This window comes from Pyxicephalus adspersus, chromosome Z (assembly GCF_032062135.1).
Source record: "Pyxicephalus adspersus chromosome Z, UCB_Pads_2.0, whole genome shotgun sequence".
Classification (NCBI taxonomy): Eukaryota; Metazoa; Chordata; class Amphibia; order Anura; family Pyxicephalidae; genus Pyxicephalus; species Pyxicephalus adspersus.
Window position 1 is genome coordinate 56,203,985 of NC_092871.1, and position 17,449 is coordinate 56,221,433.

The 17,449-nt window shown below is 37.0% G+C and overlaps 1 protein-coding gene across 2 annotated transcripts in view; it reads right to left on the reverse strand.

Moving 5' to 3' along the window:
* Positions 1-392: 392 nt before the first annotated feature.
* Positions 393-17,449, reverse strand: part of NSMF (NMDA receptor synaptonuclear signaling and neuronal migration factor) — a 51,628-nt gene continuing 34,571 nt past the window's right edge. For both annotated transcript variants that reach the window (XM_072431175.1, XM_072431174.1), the window contains 9 exons: positions 17,299-17,388; positions 15,115-15,239; positions 14,583-14,666; positions 13,002-13,035; positions 12,216-12,286; positions 10,606-10,685; positions 9,098-9,200; positions 7,590-7,665; positions 393-6,988 (listed from right to left, as the gene is read on the reverse strand). In XM_072431175.1, coding sequence (XP_072287276.1) covers positions 6,891-6,988; positions 7,590-7,665; positions 9,098-9,200; positions 10,606-10,685; positions 12,216-12,286; positions 13,002-13,035; positions 14,583-14,666; positions 15,115-15,239; positions 17,299-17,388 — 761 coding nt within the window. In that variant the 3' untranslated portion in view covers positions 393-6,890. The remainder of the gene's footprint in view (positions 6,989-7,589; positions 7,666-9,097; positions 9,201-10,605; positions 10,686-12,215; positions 12,287-13,001; positions 13,036-14,582; positions 14,667-15,114; positions 15,240-17,298; positions 17,389-17,449) is intronic.

The following is a 17,449-nucleotide window of genomic DNA, read 5'->3' on the forward strand; positions in this document are numbered from 1 at the left end:
ATTACTTAAAAGGGAATCAGTTACTGCCATTGAAACTCATGGACATAGAAAATTCTCTACTGGAGTACATTTCAGCAAATATTATATTCACTGCTTTATAAACAGACCTGTAAGTGTACTTTCATGTCAGAATTGAGTTTTCTGTTTCAGCCTCCTGTTATCCCCTGTACAGCCTCCTGTAATCCCCTGTACAACACTCAGACTGGAAGGGGGCGGAGTAGCACAATGAGCCAATCATGGTCTCTTACATGCACATATGAAGAAAGTCAGTGACTTATTAGCATGTTGTGGTTTCTTCATTGTCCAATCAGCAGGCTGGGGATGTGTTCTTAATACAATTCTGCTGCAGAGCACTGGCAGGTTTCTTAAGTAGCTTAGAAGAATTACAAATCTTTTCCGGATCATACAGTTAAAAAATTTACATTTTAAATATTTATTTAATGTGCAGAATAATAATAGTGATTTGTATACAGCAACACGGGAAAAAGATACAAAGGTCAGAGGGAATATTCTTTTTTATTAAAAAATGACAGTGGGAATACACATCACTGCACTGCCATCCAAAAAAAAAAACACATGGCTATTTTGCACTTTGGAAAGGTTAAAAACAAAATTTTTAAAAGGTTTGCTACACTATACAGAAAATCCAGATCAGTTAAAATATAAACCTACAGATCATATTAGTTATCATATATGGTATCAAAATGAAGCAAATTTATCATGTCAATGCAGGAGTTGCAACATGATATACAGAATAGTGGCAGAGAAGAAAGTTTAGATTGATATTAGGCAGGGACGCCAACATTTCCTTCACTATGTAACCCCAAATAATTTGCTTTAGTACACATTTTGGATGCAGCTGTACATGTATTTTCCCTGCACTTATCCTTCCTCTTTTGAAAGGATGTTCAGAATGTGTTATACAAGGAGCCAGATTCATGTATTTAAATGTGTTACAAACTAATAATTTATCTGGCCTATCTAAAAAAGGAAGCAGGCATTTTTGTTAAAGAGACTCAAGCAGGGCAGTGTGCCAGTTTCTTTGTAAATCCCCCCCTGACCCTCCTAAACTCACCTTACCAGTGCCTCCTCTTTCTCACCTAAATGACTGATACCAGCAACCTGGGAGAGCAGTGATGTCACTTCCTTGGTCATGTGACAGTGATTAGGCCTACTGGTTGGTTGCTGGACCCAGGCAATGTCACAGGGAAGGAGGATGCATTCAAGGTATTGTATACAGCTATGGAAGAAGCAAACACGAGGGAGTGCTGGTAAGGGGAGTAAGGGAGTTTGGGTATGAAAATATTTTTAGACAAATTGGGCCTGATTTAATAAAGTTCTCTAAGACTGTAAAACAGACAGGGTTGACCATATTTGCCAATTAATAGCGACTCCTTTTTACAAAATCCATTCCAGGTTTGCTGGATTACCCAGGTTTACCCATAATAGTCTATCTTTGAAGAACTTAAATAAATCAGGCCCAATGTCACTTTTACAGGTAAGGGTAGATGACAGTGTCTAAAAAGTAAAATTCCAGCCAAAAATATTTGTTATTTTAGTTTAGACCCCCATTGAAAGCCTGGATGATTCTCTACTTGTTTTTTATTACTATACACTTTTCAGGAAGATTTTTCCTGGATTTTTCCTGCCACCAGGAGAGGAGTAAAGTCAAAAGTTCCCTGTGATAATATAAAAAACAGCAAAAGCCTATCAGAGTTTTTACCATTACACCTTGCATGAAAAAAACACTCCTTTTACTCTTACCAATTCATACAACAATATTATTCCAGATATCCTACATCTAAATTCCAAGGTACCCTACTGTATATACACATGGAGCAATCTCATACAAATCCAGTTCATTTTCCTTCTAACAGTCATGCACTTGTGCTTAAGCAATATATTTATTCTAAATATTGTTTAACTTTATTCTGTACAAGTATTGTTCAAAAAACCCTGTACATTTCTTCACATACTTCTATACATGTCATTCACTACTACTATACAGTAAACTCTTCAACTGCAGAATATCTATAATTACCATAGACCTAGAAACCAACTTCTTGCAGACGATTATATCAATACTACAGTATATTTGAAACTCATCCATTGTATCTTATGCAACATTGCAGTAAAATGACAGAATTTATATGCCTGATTACAAAGTAAAATTATGTAAGAAAGGAGCATTAAAAATCAATATACAGATAAGGCCACTTCCACATCAGTGTGGCTAGTGTGCACTATGTACACCGGTGTTGGATACAATGATAATTCTCATCATCAGTTGGTCTGACTTTCCTTGCAATGGTGTCTGATACCTTTGTCAATGGTGTGTCTTCCAATACATAGACTGTGCAGGAGCAGATTAGGGAAAATTCCTCATTTATCATTGAAGCTAACCTCTTTATTCCTAATGTTGACTGGGAGAAGTGCCAGAAAACGAAACATTTATACAAACAACATATATATGCTGCTCCAAGATATATGTCTTGTGCAGACCCCTTTTTACAAATCATTAAATTGAGGAGATCCATCTAAAATTCCGATTTCAGTTTCAGAGTGTTAAACCACCTGACAGTTCTTGGTATCTTTCAGGCACTCTATTGGCAATACCTTTTTGCCCATTTTGAGGAGTTCCAAAATTTTGATTTAGTTTATATTATGCAAAATGGGATCACCACACAAGCCACACCAAAGCCGAGGATGGACAGACTGACTCCATGTTATTAATTCTGGTCTGTAAGATGTGTTGTGGGCTTTAGACGACGGTCCTTAGCCCATGGGGTCAAGCAGAAATCTGTCTCTGGGCTATTTGATTAAAATCAAAAAAGCACTTTGTGGAGTTACATTATAAGTTTGTTACAGACTATCCAAAAAAGGTATGTACAGTGTATCACCTGTAACACTCACTACAGCAAACTGGCCTATATATTTCTTTGTTAAACATTACACAATTCAAAAGTGGCATATTCATATATACCCGCAAAAAAACTTACTTTTTATAATGTAAAACTTTAGAGATGTTTTATCTGTTTATGTAGAGTGTTCTAGTTTATGGCATGGTTCAAAATATTGATTGGTGTAATTAAATGTCTATATGATGGTGGTATGGACTATGCATTCCTGGAATAATGGAAAACTGCAATTTGTTATGTAAAAAAAACACTTGCAGCTCATCTATTGCAATTTTCATATAAAAAATTCTTAAGGCTCTACTATATGGTTTTAATAAGCAACCAGAAATGAATGTCTGCGTCCACAAGCTGATTTATATTTTGGTATTCTTTATCATGAATGATATAGGAAACATAAAACCAAAGCATGTGCAGTCACTGGTCATGTGACTGCATTACAAGAAATTATTTCCAGCAGTAATTGAGCCCTCCATATATGAATGCTCTCCCTCTCTACCCACCCCACACAGCATGGTGTTCCTGCAAGCACAAACATGTGCCTCAAACATCCCACAGGTCATTAGTCAGGAGACAACAAAATATTTCTTGTGCTGCAATGCAATACTATGGAACTATTATGTAGTGATAATGATTTTTTACATGATTACGACTGCCTACAAGGTGGCATCAGCCAAATTTCCATCAAGAAAGAAACATTTGCAACCCAAAGGATCCCTGAGGATCTATAAAATTGAAAAAAATGAATGTTTAAACCCCATAAAACATTTTTAGTTATGGACAGAGAAGGAAAACTACGGAACTCTTATCAGCTGTTTATTGCTAACTCTACCCTCCCCCTCCCCTATCCCCGTTATGTTTTTTTAATGATCACTGTCATAGGGAAAGAAAATGGGATTACAATTCCCATGCTCCAATGGGTATGTCTATTACTATAAGTGAGGGAATTATTCCCTCAGAGATTACCCACACCCATTTTTTCTTCCTTATATTTAATAAAATGGCAGTTAATTTTAATCTGAAGGTTAAAATATACATTAATAAAAAGGTCAAATTTACTAAACCTGACATATATTAAACAAACCAAAACAATTAGATCAATTGTAGTTGAATGAAGAGTTTACAATCTAATATCTTTACTGTGGTACACAATAAGCCAACCAATGTATTTGTAATCAAAATACATTTTTTTAGAATATATATAGAAAATGACAGCTTTTTAGAAAAAAGGTAACAGCTGCCTTAAAAACTAATTTTTTTCAAAGTCAAAGCTTATTTTCTAATTTGTACCTATTATGTATATTTAGCCCAAGGGGACAAGGAGAATTTAGGAAATCGCAGCTTAAATGTTGCAAATTTTAATCCAAATCATACACTTCATGATTTCAATAATTGGTAATAGAATTTGAAAAATTAAATCAGTATGTATTATGTGATATGATACTTGCCAGCAAGTCTGTACATGATGGAATTGTGTAGCTTGATAAAAATATTTTACCATTTAAAAGCATGTGCAATGTGTGCAGTAACAAATAAAATTAGAGTAGCAGCTTCCAATATATACAATGAATCAATATTCTCAGTGCTCTGGGTTTGCTTTAAAACACTAAGAAACCTAATAATTAAAAGTCCCCAAAACCTAATAATAAAAAGTCCCCTTTTTCCAGCCATTTTACTACTGATTTTTCAAAAACTGGTGGATACTTTTCATTTCTTATGTTGTTAGTTTACCTTTTAAACACTTCCTTTTTTAATAAAGATCACAACTATGACAGCAGACATTTTTTAATATGTTTTCCTCCAGAGAAATAGTTGAAATTAAGTAAAAGCAGAGAAAATAAAAAGGTTAAAACATTGTTTATAAACACATAACTAGAAAAAAAAATCCAGCTCTACCAATATGCCTGAAAGGTATAGAAGATAAATATAAATCATGTGCAGCTCTAAAATACAGCAAAACAAACCTAGTTCTAGTTTCTTATTGCATTGCCAGTAAAGAAGTCGCAGGGGACCCCCGTGTGTGGAGAAATATACTCTAATATATATATAATAAATATACTATAATATATATTTTATGTATATATTCTATATTATACATTATGTATACATTTCCTGACTATTTTAGACATGTAGAAACATTAAAAAATTGATTAAAATTACCAGAGAGGTGTCTTGTACATTGACCCCTATAAGATGCTTCCAAATTAAATAAGGATTATTTACATGGGGGGACATATACTGGGGTAAATCATAAAACACAGACATTATTCACTTTCAATAAGTCTTGTTCAAATTAATCCTGGACTGGAAACCAGCTAAGTCACCAAAGTGACTTTGACCAGTGAAGTCACATGTTTTTTAAAAAGTGCCTTCTGTGATCAAGTTTGCCTTGAATGGAATACAAATTATACAATAACACTCCTGGTTTATCAACATCTGACCCCGATTCACCCCAGTTCACTGGCCTTTTAAATTCATGGGGCCTCAGTATGTACAAGGCAAATTGAATTCTAGTTAGCACAAGACCAAGTATAATGCAGATGACGTGAATTTGAGATGAATACGTGTGCAGGTGGAATTCTATGATTTAATGGCCTCTTTCTGACCCAAAATCAAGCAAAGAAGAGCAGTCAGAAAGATTTTACTGTTTAAGTCAATGTGTAATGATAACAAATCGGCAATACATCCATGAAAAAGTCATTTCACCCAAACCACAACACGATTATTCTATTTTTACAGCAGTCAGCGATCGTCTCGAGATCTAGCTGTGTAAATACATACACAATAGTAATTAAAAAAACATCCATTGTGAATCCAGGTGATCTACACTGCCTGCCTGGCTTAAAGAATTCACAACTACACCAATAACATACACAACCTGAGGTCCCATCCAGAGAGGAGAAAAATCTGACACTCTTCAAAGATGGGCTTTACCAATAACATGGCTAGTTGCCTATATATGAATTATATATGTAAATATTTATCATTTACCACTAAGTGTACTGTATATATAATTATACGGAAGCCTACTATGGTCACATAATAATATTATTATATTGCAAGGTGCTAGATGAATGTGGAAGTGTGCAGAGTACAGCTTCCAAAACAAGAGTGGGGTTACTCATCGTCAGCGGTTGGTGTTATTCAAGGTACGACTGGTAACACGAAGCACAGTGTGGAAACTACTAGTGGTGGTAAAGCAGGCAAACGACACATATTTGCTGGTGATCTAGGTGACAACAAAAAACTGTGTAATACTGTGTATGGAGTGTACCGCTTTGTCAAAGGTGCAGAATAGCCTATTCAACCTCTGCACGTTTAGAAAAATAAATTTGCTAATTGCTGTTTAAAAAAATTGCACTTGTATCCTAAACCACCCCACATAAAATTACTAGAAACCTCTTAATAAGATATATGTATATATTATATAGATATACCTATATCCATAAATACATTAACAAATCAGTCCAGCCTTCCTGCTTCAAACGCCAGTTGTACAGTATTTGCGGTGTTCGTTCTTGGCGTTCTTCGTCATCCTCCGCCTGAAGGAAATAAAGGTCACCTGGGTTTGCTACAAAAAAAAGTTTGCTGTGGTTTTTGAAGGCTAGATGGGATCCTTGCTTTCTAGTGAAAGAATAGTTAACATTTTTTTAATAAATAAACCTGAGCTTAAGTCTTATGAGGACCCAGTGATTCTCTGTGTTTTCTTGGTATTTGCCCTGAATAGATGAAGCTCAGTAAGAAGACGTGTTATCTTCAACCTCTCTACGCTCTGTCATCGGAATTGGCCTTGCCAAGCCCTGGGCTGGTTCACGTTCAAGGTAAAATAACCCCAAATTCGCAAGCAGACAGTGCCTGCTCAGTTAACATCTTCGTACTCTGGTCTCTAGCTCTCTATAGAAGGAGGTCCCAGCAGACTGACAGCCCCCTGGGAAGCGGCAAAAAAAGTACTCCTAAAATGACCATGGACTGGGATCATAAAATGTCATCGTAATCCAGCAACTTGGAGTGCTGACGGGTCTTCCAGAGGCGATATAATCGAAAATCGAAATAGGATTCAATTAATTGCTTTCCTGAAAGGAGGAAAAAGGGCCAGTGTTAGTAGTTAAGAAGAAAAGTCAAGAGAACCAAGAAACACCAGCTTCAACCAGTCACAATTCAGTTTTTTTCTGGTTATCATAATCTGAACACAGGGATTAACATCTCTATTTGGTTGATCTCAGTTAATGCCCCTTGCACTTGTTATTTAAAGACTCGAGAAGACAGTCATAGCATAGCAGCTGAGACTCTCAAAGCCAAGAAGATTGACACTTCTGTACATTTTTTTATATCATCATCTCTTTGTGGAAGGTCAGCAATTACAAGTTTGTGCTGCCAAGTTCTGGAATAATTTGAACACCCCATCTTGGAAACAAGTAAAATCTGCCAAGAGGGTGACAATCATGGGCAGTGTGGCTAATCTTAATTACTCATGGGAAAATTTTAATCAAGTCTGTCTAATTATCTGAGTGGAAAATTAAAAATTCTGAGCAGATGCTATCCTCAGCCTCTGAGATATTTACGTTTGTAATGAAATGTGCAGCAATGGTTTCATGAGGGATGGGGACATGTAATTAATGTGTCAGTCACTGCAGCCACATCGTCATGGGACATAAGGATAGCCATGACCCTTACCTTGTGCCGACAGTTCCAGAGGGGAACTGAACTCAATCCTGTGTGGACTCATTAGATTCTTCAGACTCTGGAAAAGCTGAAAGACAAACAAACATTTAACTCAAACCACCAATGGAACCAAGAAAAATTACATCTAAAACCTTTATTTAACGGTCTAGTAGATGCAAGGGAGTTGAAGCACCTGGCATATTTTTAAGGTCTCTTGAGGACCTTTTTGTTAAAATCTCTGTATTAAATCTGCACATTTGCTGTGTCTATTATGAGAGGCTTTTGACCTACTGCCACACTTGCGCATGCCTACAGTACTAAGCCTGGGGACGCTTGCTCTTCCAGATTTAATCAGTATTGCCCCTCCCACCAGCCAATCAGAAAATAGTCTCTAAATCACCCTAAATCACCCTTGGCTATATTAGCTAGCTCAGAAACAGCATTTAGCGTTTGTGTAACGTGTCTCCACTAGTGCCGAGCCCCTAGAGCTGATGAGCTAATTCTTGTACACCTGTTGCTTGATTTAGTGTTTACTCTGTCCAGCTTCTGTATAAACCCCTTGTTGCCCAGTCGGTTCCCAGCCAATTTCCTTTTGCTGTCCCAGTGTTCCTCTCTGTCTGTGGATATTCTTGTGTCACCAGTACCTCCTGTTGCTTCCAGTGTCTCCTGTGCCCCTAGTGTCTCCAGAGGCCCGAGTCACTGGTGTCTATTTCCTGGATCCTGGGTATTTGACCCCTGGCTTGTGACCTGACCTCTCTTGCTTGTTGCCTGGTTTGACCCCGGCTTTCCTTGACAATTCCTCTGCTTAGTGATTTGGTACCGAGTATCATCCTGCCCACTCTGGTGTGACCAAGGACCGCAACCTGGCGGGTAACCAGCAGTGCAACATCCTCACCACTAGGGGCTCTGGAGAAGACCTGGTTACTGCTTAGACTCTTCGCCTTGGCCTTTCTCAGGGCACACACCACCTTTGTGCAAGCTGTAGCGCTCCCTAATGGCCCTGTTTCTCCAAGTGTGACACCTACCAGCTACATTTTTGTTAACATGTACAAGAAAAGCTGTACCAAAAAGCTGAGGGTGGTAATAGGTACTATGTGCTCATGAAATGTGTAATTACGGCAGTGAGATCTTAATGTAAAAATGAATATATAGATATATTTACATATAAAACACTTTTGAGCATTCACTAAGCTAATAGGATTCAGGTTATGCTAATAAATCAGAATATGACCACTTTGAGCAGAAAAATCAGTCAACTACACTTTTTCTAGAATTTCATATGATCATGATAGAAAGCTAATGTACACAGCACTGTGTAATGTTTTTTAATGCAATATTATACATGGCCAAGGCTGTGATAGGCTTAGAGATGAAGGGTCTGGGAACATGTTAGTGTACAAATAATCAAGGTTGGACCCATTCATATTTTTTATTATAACTCTAACAGTCCTATACCCTAAACCCTAACAGTCCCTAACCCTAAACAGTCTCTATACAAGCCATTATTTGAAATGTCCTACCTTTTCACCATTAGCGTTCCCCAAAACGTAGCACCCCATAATATGTAATATATTCGGTTCTGGGTTGATTTTACTCATCAACCTGCTAAGCTTTCTCCAGAATCTAAAAAAGCAAAAATAGAAGATTAGGTCTCATTAAAAAGAGCCGAAATGGGTGCATATCGTTACCTGACCTGTGAAGTACAAATTGCTCAATGAACCCCTATCAACCTTTGGAGAAAACCTAGGCTTCCAGGGAGCACTGGTTGAGCAACACTGCCCAAGAGGTTTTCCTAGGAAAATACATTTTCCAATCAAACAAGGGTCCAATCAAACTTTTGTTCACCACTATCTTGGGTTTGAAGATTTACACCATTTTATCAAACTTATGGGCGAATGTTTCCTATTATAATAGTAATTTAATATATGTCTGATAAGGGAATGCTGCGAAGAACTGAATGCTAATACAGACAGCAGGCAACATTCCCAATAGTTGCAAACCAGCCAATGAAAGCTGCCTGCCGTATGAATTAGTAACTGGGCAGAAGTCTGTAATGATTGCTTGTTACAACCTCTAGCCAATGGGAACACTGCCACTATTTATATTAGAAACGTGTCTACTAGCATGGCAGGCAGCAATTGTTTACATTGGTCAACAGAAAATGGTTTGTGAACATTAAAAAGCATTAGCGAAGCGAACCAAAGAATCGTTTGCCCAGGGGTCAGCAAACTCTGGCCTTTAGGCCAGATACGGCCTAGCCAGTAGTCTGTTCTGGCCTAACGCCCCCCTGGTCGATCCGGCCTAGTCTCGGCTGGCAGGAGTCAGCAACCCGCGGGTCCAGAGCCTCATGCGGGGGTAAGGGGACATTTGCTCCCCTCCCTATGCATTGTGGAGGAAAGGGATTTCCTTACAGGGGCATTCCCTCTCCTCCATATGCATTGCGAGGAGAGGGATTTCCCTTTGGGGGGTTCCTGGTGGGGGCGAAGCCATCAGCACGGGACTCGGGAGAGAGTCCGGCCTAGTGTGCCTTCTTGACCTCCTAAAATGGCCTAGTAGCCAAAAAAGTTTGCTGTCCCCTGCGTTTGCCCATCACTATAAATGACACTGTGGATGTTGTAGCTGCTTAAGCCTCTGTAATAATGAAATAAAAACTATGTTTCAATAAAATAATCATTTCCAGCTGAGTAACATTTAAATTGCCAAACACATTTCACAGTCTGCCCTTCATACATCAAAGCATTACTTGGTGAGCGCAAACCATTCCATTCCCTACGTCATTAACCTGAAACATTTATTTCTGGCTGAGACAGCAGTGAGGAAGCGGAAAGAATTAATTATCTATGGTTCTATTTCATGTACAAACACTTTGCTGAACTGTTCTGTACTAAGCCTTTCTGCAGACAGATTCATCTAACAGTAAAGGAAAATATTACAAAGTTTTATAGAGAGAAGTAATTAAGTATTTGGGGCATTCTAAAGCTGTTGAAGTAAATAAGAAAATCATAGTAGGTAATAATATTTAACTTACAGAATAAGATCCTCCTCTTTCTCCACTTTGGCAAAAGTTGCAACTTTATTTTTTAACAGGTAGAGGTAGCCAGGTCCCCCCTGTAAAGGAAGCATAGTGGGTAAAAAACAAACAAACAGTGTTGTGTATTTTTTTATATTACCTTTATACAACGTTTACCAAATCTGTGCTTATTTTATATGTAGTGTAAGATCGCCCGTAGCAACTGGTCAAAAGATATCAGAGAGACAGACAGCAGATTTTAAAGTTGCAGTTGAACTCAAGCTCCTGTCTGTTTATTTAATAGCACTGCCTGTCTATTTAATAGCACTTTAACACACAAAGCAAAATGGCTCGGCTGAGCAACTAAATACGCTCACTGTAGTGGTCCCTCTCTAATTACCCCAAAAGCACAGCAGTTTAAAGCAAAACCAGTCCAAGGCAGTCTTTAAATAAAACAAAACATGTCCACTCACATTACATACTTTCTTGGTGCAAGGCAGAGCTCTGTTCCTCCACAGCTCTGGGAATAAACTGGGCTGCCTCCTAAGCCTCTCCCAGCCTGCCACACAATGGCTGATCCTCTGCCCTCAGCCTCTCCGGTGAGCAGTTCCTCTCTCTCTGACATGGATCCCTCTGGCTCTCTCTCTCTCTCAACATGGATCTATCTAGCTCTCTTCTCAGCCTGGATTCCTTTGTCTCTCTCTCTGACATGGATCCCTCTGGCTCTCTCTCTCAACATGGATCCCTCTGGCTTTCTCCTAAGCCTGGATCCCTTTTGCGGATTACTTACCAGTCAGCCTCTTGCTGAGCACACATTCTCTCTTGCACCTGAGTGCAAGTGCATATATATTCCCAGTCAGGGTTGGGTTGGGCCAAAAACCCACCCTTTCACTCCCTTGGCCAGCTCCAGGGCCCCAAAGACCTGGTTTCTTCCTAAAACCTATTTAACTATTACAACTCTCTTTTCTCTGGAGCCATTTTACCATCAGCGAAGTGAAAAAATTACTAGAGAAACATTTTGGACTATACTAAAAATATTGTCTGGATTCCTGGAAGAATGGAACAAGGAAGAGAGAAGATTGCTGAAGGAACTTCTTTGGCTTCTTTGATAATTATAGGTATGGATTGTTGTTGGATTTAGTGTTTAGATGTTAGCCGATACACATTAATTTGGAAGATAAGTTCTTGGTATAACTACTAAAGAGGCCTTCCTGACACCAGGATAGTATGTCTTCCACACCATACTGTGTGAGAACGGCTCCATCAACCTACACATATAGATTGGGAATGTATATGTATTTTTGAGAAAATGTTTTCTAATCAATTGTAATGAATGGTTTGCTGATGTTTATTGTTACAATAGGTCTTTATGTTCCTGACTCCTTTCTGCTCACTAGGGTAGAAAATCAACTTTTTCACAGTGCCAGGTGCTTATAGGTAATTATAATAGTAATATTAACGAGGTTGCTTTTGTAATAACATAACAAGAATACTTTTTAGGATATTGCAGGCGACTTTTTAATAAATGCCAGTTGCTGTGTGCTCTTACAAAATCCATGCACAATATTGCACAAGACTATGTATGTTTTTACCACTTAATGTCTAATACATAATTATAAACCAGTTACCTGGCAGAAAATGAGCATCTCTCGGATTTTGCAGCCCTTCCTGTATACATTCAGCTTTTTCTCGATCTCCTCTGTGGGGGAAAATATACATATGTCAAGTAAGAATATTTAGTGAGAACAGAAAATATGTGATATAAACCAGTGAAGCTGGTTTATCCAGCAAACCTAAAATGGATCTGGTCCAGGATTCAAAACATTTGCTAGCAAATAGCAAATTAATTTGAAGAATTGTATTAATTTGGTGAAAGTGTATCTTGCCTTGGAGAGCTTTAATAAATCAGGACCTAAATGTGTTGGTAACCAATGTCACTGGATCAAAGTGATGTGGAATGTGACATTTTACAGTGGTGAACAGAACCACCAGTTCTAATGGTAATGAAGCTCATAAATGGAGAATACATCATAACTTTTCTAGAAACACCTAATGCCATAAGCTGCCATTAAAAGCTGAATGAGAGTGAATCTCATTGAAGATGATACTGCATGGCACTAGGCCATATTTGATTATTATCAGAACTCATTTTGCAACTTTACATGTTAAGTATGTGAATTGATTCTAGTGCATAATGAAGTCCTGATAACCCCAAAATATTCTTTCGGAGGTCTTATATACATATTTATAGCTAATTTCTAACAAATCTCCTTAGGAGAAAAACGTGCTTTACATCAAATTGACGCAAGCTTACAGTAAACAGTACTGACAGCCAATAACTTTGCAAGGACAAATCAAAAACTGAGACTACTCCCAATGCAAAAACAGAATACAAGAAGGGTAAATCAACGTACCCAAGATATCATCAAATGTTGCGTGTTCATGATCCTAAACAACAAAAGATGAAAGGTATATTAATTGGAACACAAGCTTAAGCTAACTTCAAAAAGAGAAGGGGCAGGTTGGAGTGTGGATGTACTTGGGTGTTTAGAAATAGCCACAAAGCCAAATTCTGATGGCATTTTTTCCAGTTAGCAGAACAATTGTTTTTTAAAGAGAACTTGTTATGAGAGATGTACACGGGATAGCACAGCTGAACGTCACCTAACAATGTCACAGGATTTCAATCTCTGGCTTCTATATTTCCACCATAAGTCAGCCAGAGGTCCAGATCTGCATACTTACTCCATATAACTGACTGATAGTACTGAGGTCATTACATCAGCATGACAGTCAAGCAAAAAACATCTTTGAAATTAGGTTAGCGTTAAGGAAGATCTGAAAAACATGAAAGCTGCCATTGCTGGGATCTCCTTTTTGAGTTGGCTGGCTGTTATGTTGATCCAAAGGCTTCAGAATTCTCCCATTTATTGATTGCTGTATCATGATGGCCTAATTTCCTCTAGCCTAACTGCTTGCCTATTTCTGGGTCAATAATGGCAGTATATATTTCTCTCAGAACAGGTTTCTTTATAGAAAGTGATCTCGCAGGCATAAAACACAGGCATAAAATGTAACTGCTAATTTAAAGCTGGTTTGCTGCCTGTTTTATAGTTCTGTACAGCATAAATTCTTATATGTACTGAAAACTGACCATTTAAATACTTGCAATACGTGCAGAATTATTCAGCATTAAAATCAATTTTTAAAGGTTAAATAGAAGAAAAAACAACTGTTGAGGCAAAAAAATATTTCTATTTTATTACTTCTGGATGATGTACAAAAACAAGAAAAATGGAATGAACTGTGAGCATGTTGCTTTTCAAAAAAGTGTATGCCCTATATACAATCGAGGTTTCACATCGAATCTTAACAGGATCGATGAGATACTCCTGTCTGTGGTCATGGTTTAGTATGCATTTAATTTACCTAGCTGGCCAACAAAAACAGTAAAACTTTTGGTGAAGAGAATAAACCTCCTTGAATATACTGGACAGCATGCATATAAAAGATTCTCTATGTCATTCAATCATTTTCTTTGTCTAGAATATAGGTAGTGCTGAACTTTCAAGGATTACGAGACGTGATAAAGAGTTTTTATTTTAGAATAGATTGTGAATAGTTTTGCAACATCACTAAAATAAAAAACACATACAGCATAATGACCATGTCACACTGGTGATTTTGTAGCAGGTAATAATTGCAGCTAATTCTGTATTGCTGGATAGAATAAGATAGCAAATTGTAACTACCCCACATAAAAGTATATAAGGTATGATTGTTTTTGGTGTTCCTGTTGCTGATATGAAAGGTTGCTGAACTCATTTGTTGTGTGACAAATTGCTACAAGAATTAGAAAGTTAACAATTCCATAAAGAAATATAATTTTCTTAGCAAGAATTTGTTGTGAATATATTACCTGTATGACATGGCCCTGATATATACAATAGACAAGGCACATTTTGGGTAAATTATACAAAGTAAAGAACTCTTACATAGAGAATGGGAATGATGGAAGGGTCATCTCTTCTTATTATGGTTGGAATATATTCTGCTTTGGGAACTTTGGATGATATTAGCTGAAAGGAGAATAGATTAGTGTTTAGATCTTCCAAGTCTCCTCTCATTAAATGCACTGTAAAAGTACAGTGTGCAAATAAAACAGGAAAATACTGTGCAACAGGACATTAGTGAGTGGTATAGTGAATATGTATGTCTGTGCATGGAAATATATTTGTTCACTCCCTTTAGGCAATCTTTCTGCAGACTGTGTGCCACTGCCCCGTCTATATGCAATCCACAATGAACATCCCTGATGACACACACTTCTCTTCCTCCTGTAAGACCCCTTGGTACCCCATTTTGCAGCCCAATAAATGACAGGGCATGTACTCCCACAGAAAGCCTGAACCAGTTACTAATAATTTATCAAGGAAAATATGTTTTCAAATACATGTTGGTAACATGTGTAATATAAAGTTTACAATATAAACGGTATTAGTGGGGATAATTGTTTCTTCCACTTACCATGATCTTGGGTGGAATGAAATCTTCTCCTTCACAGGACAGAATTTCCATTTCTCTCTCAGCCTCCCAGTTCAAATCCTCACACTCTTCATTCAGAGCTGTGCAGGAGTTTTGGAGGTCATGGCCTGATAAACAAGAGGACATTTTATGAGCCAGATTTATTAAAGCTTTGTTGGAATAGATTTCTTAAAGTTATTTGCTATTTGTTAGCAAATATTTTCAATTCCGCCCATTTCAGGTTTTTTGGATCATCCAGGTTCACTGATGAAAGTGTATTCTCTCCAGTCTTAGAGAGCTTTAATAAGTCAAATCCTATGTGAGAAGTGATTACGTCAGGAGGAGAAGTTTTGAAATTTAGGGATTATAGGGTGGGCATGAAGGGTGGGAAGTTTAGAACAGCTAGTACAAGAATTAGAGAAAAATAATAAGAAGGGTGTTTTTGTTCGGCTAGAAAGTCATAAATTTATAATTATGTATTCAATAAGACAATCTTTATACATAATTACATGGTATTAAATTGTTGCATCCATGACCCATTGAACAGTCATGGGGTTTGGATGTCATATCTATACATAAAATAGCTACAATACACAAAAAGTATTTATGACCATTTCGGCTTACTACAGTTCTTATACCCGATGCGTTTTGCCTTTCTTGGTTTCCTTTGGAGTATTGCATAAAGAACATGGTCTATATTAATTACACAAGATGACAAATATAAATAAGATGTATGTGTAAATATATATATATATATATATATATATATATATTACAATACAATATATGTGATTATCCTATTAAGTTGTATATAACAATCACATAAGTTTACAATCAAATATTGTAATTGCTACATATAGTATGTAGCATCTTCAGTTATGAATAGTATCTTCAGTTTTAGGGCTATATGGTTTCCAATACATAGAGTCAGAAACATAATTACAATGTCTCAAAAGGTGGGTATAGAGGAATATTATAACAATGAATTGTATAAAATGTCATTGTTATAATATACTCTTATAAACTATAAATCATTTTGGGGACTCTTTTATTTTTCCCAAGATATATCTAACCTTATTGCAAACTATTTTTTATTTATAGACCCCGCCTCAAAGGGCAATTCATTATACAGAGGAAACCTCCTATCCACTATCATTATACCTACCTGTATTTTACACAGAAGTTGAGGACTAGCCTTTATTCCACTTCCACCCGGGATTAATTAGGTACTATTATATACTACATATCCTGTAATTTCATTACTATTCAATAACTGTGACACTACTACTATTATAGTGTATTTACATATAATTATGAAACCAATCATACCAGTTAAACATATGTTCTCTAAACTTTTTCCATTACCTTTATCAGGCACAGTCTAAGAGATATACCAATTATATATAGCCTTATGAGAAACCTCTACACAAAAGTAAGTCAACTCCATTTTTTGATTAGTAAATAGTTATTTTGCCTTCATCACATCATACTGAACAATTATTATGTTAATGGATGACATAAGCGATTTAGAGTACAATTTAGGAATATATTACGAAAAACCATTGCTTTATCCATTTTAACCACTGTAAATTGTTGTTTTGATATTTTGCAATTAAGTTTCTGACTCTAGGAAACTATATAGCCATAAAACTATATTTATAGGTTGTTTATATTTGTCATCTTGTTAAATACATATATATATATATATATATATATATATATATATACACACACACACACACACACACACACACACACAAACACACACCAAGAGAAGCCAAGAAAGGCGAAACACGTCGGGTATAGGAACTGTAGTAAGCCGACGGTCAGAAATGCTTTTTGTGTAGCTATTTTATGTATAGATATGACATTCAAACCCCATGAGTGTTTGATGGGTCATGGATGCAACCATTTGAAACCATGTAATTATGTATGAAGATTGTCTTTTTAAAAACATAAATATATAAATCGATTACTTTTTAGCCGAACAAAACACCCTTGCTTTTTATATAATTCATGTACATAATACACCTTGGGGGAGGGCCATTTGTTTTCCAAGACAATAACTGTCTATAGGTAGAAACTTAACAGCTAGTACAATACTAAAGCTCAGAGGCCATGGCTCATATGTTGCACAAAGGCTTCGGTGTTTAGGCCATGCAAATACCTAAATACCACAGTGCTTACTTTCTTTGGATTCATGGATGGAGTCTGCTTTGACTGGGGTGGGGTCGCTCCAGGACCGGCTGAAGCTCCTTTCTCTGCGGTCAGCAAAAGCTGTGTATGGAGAAGCGAGAATTCTAGTAATGATGGACTTCACAGAACATTTTGGATGTTT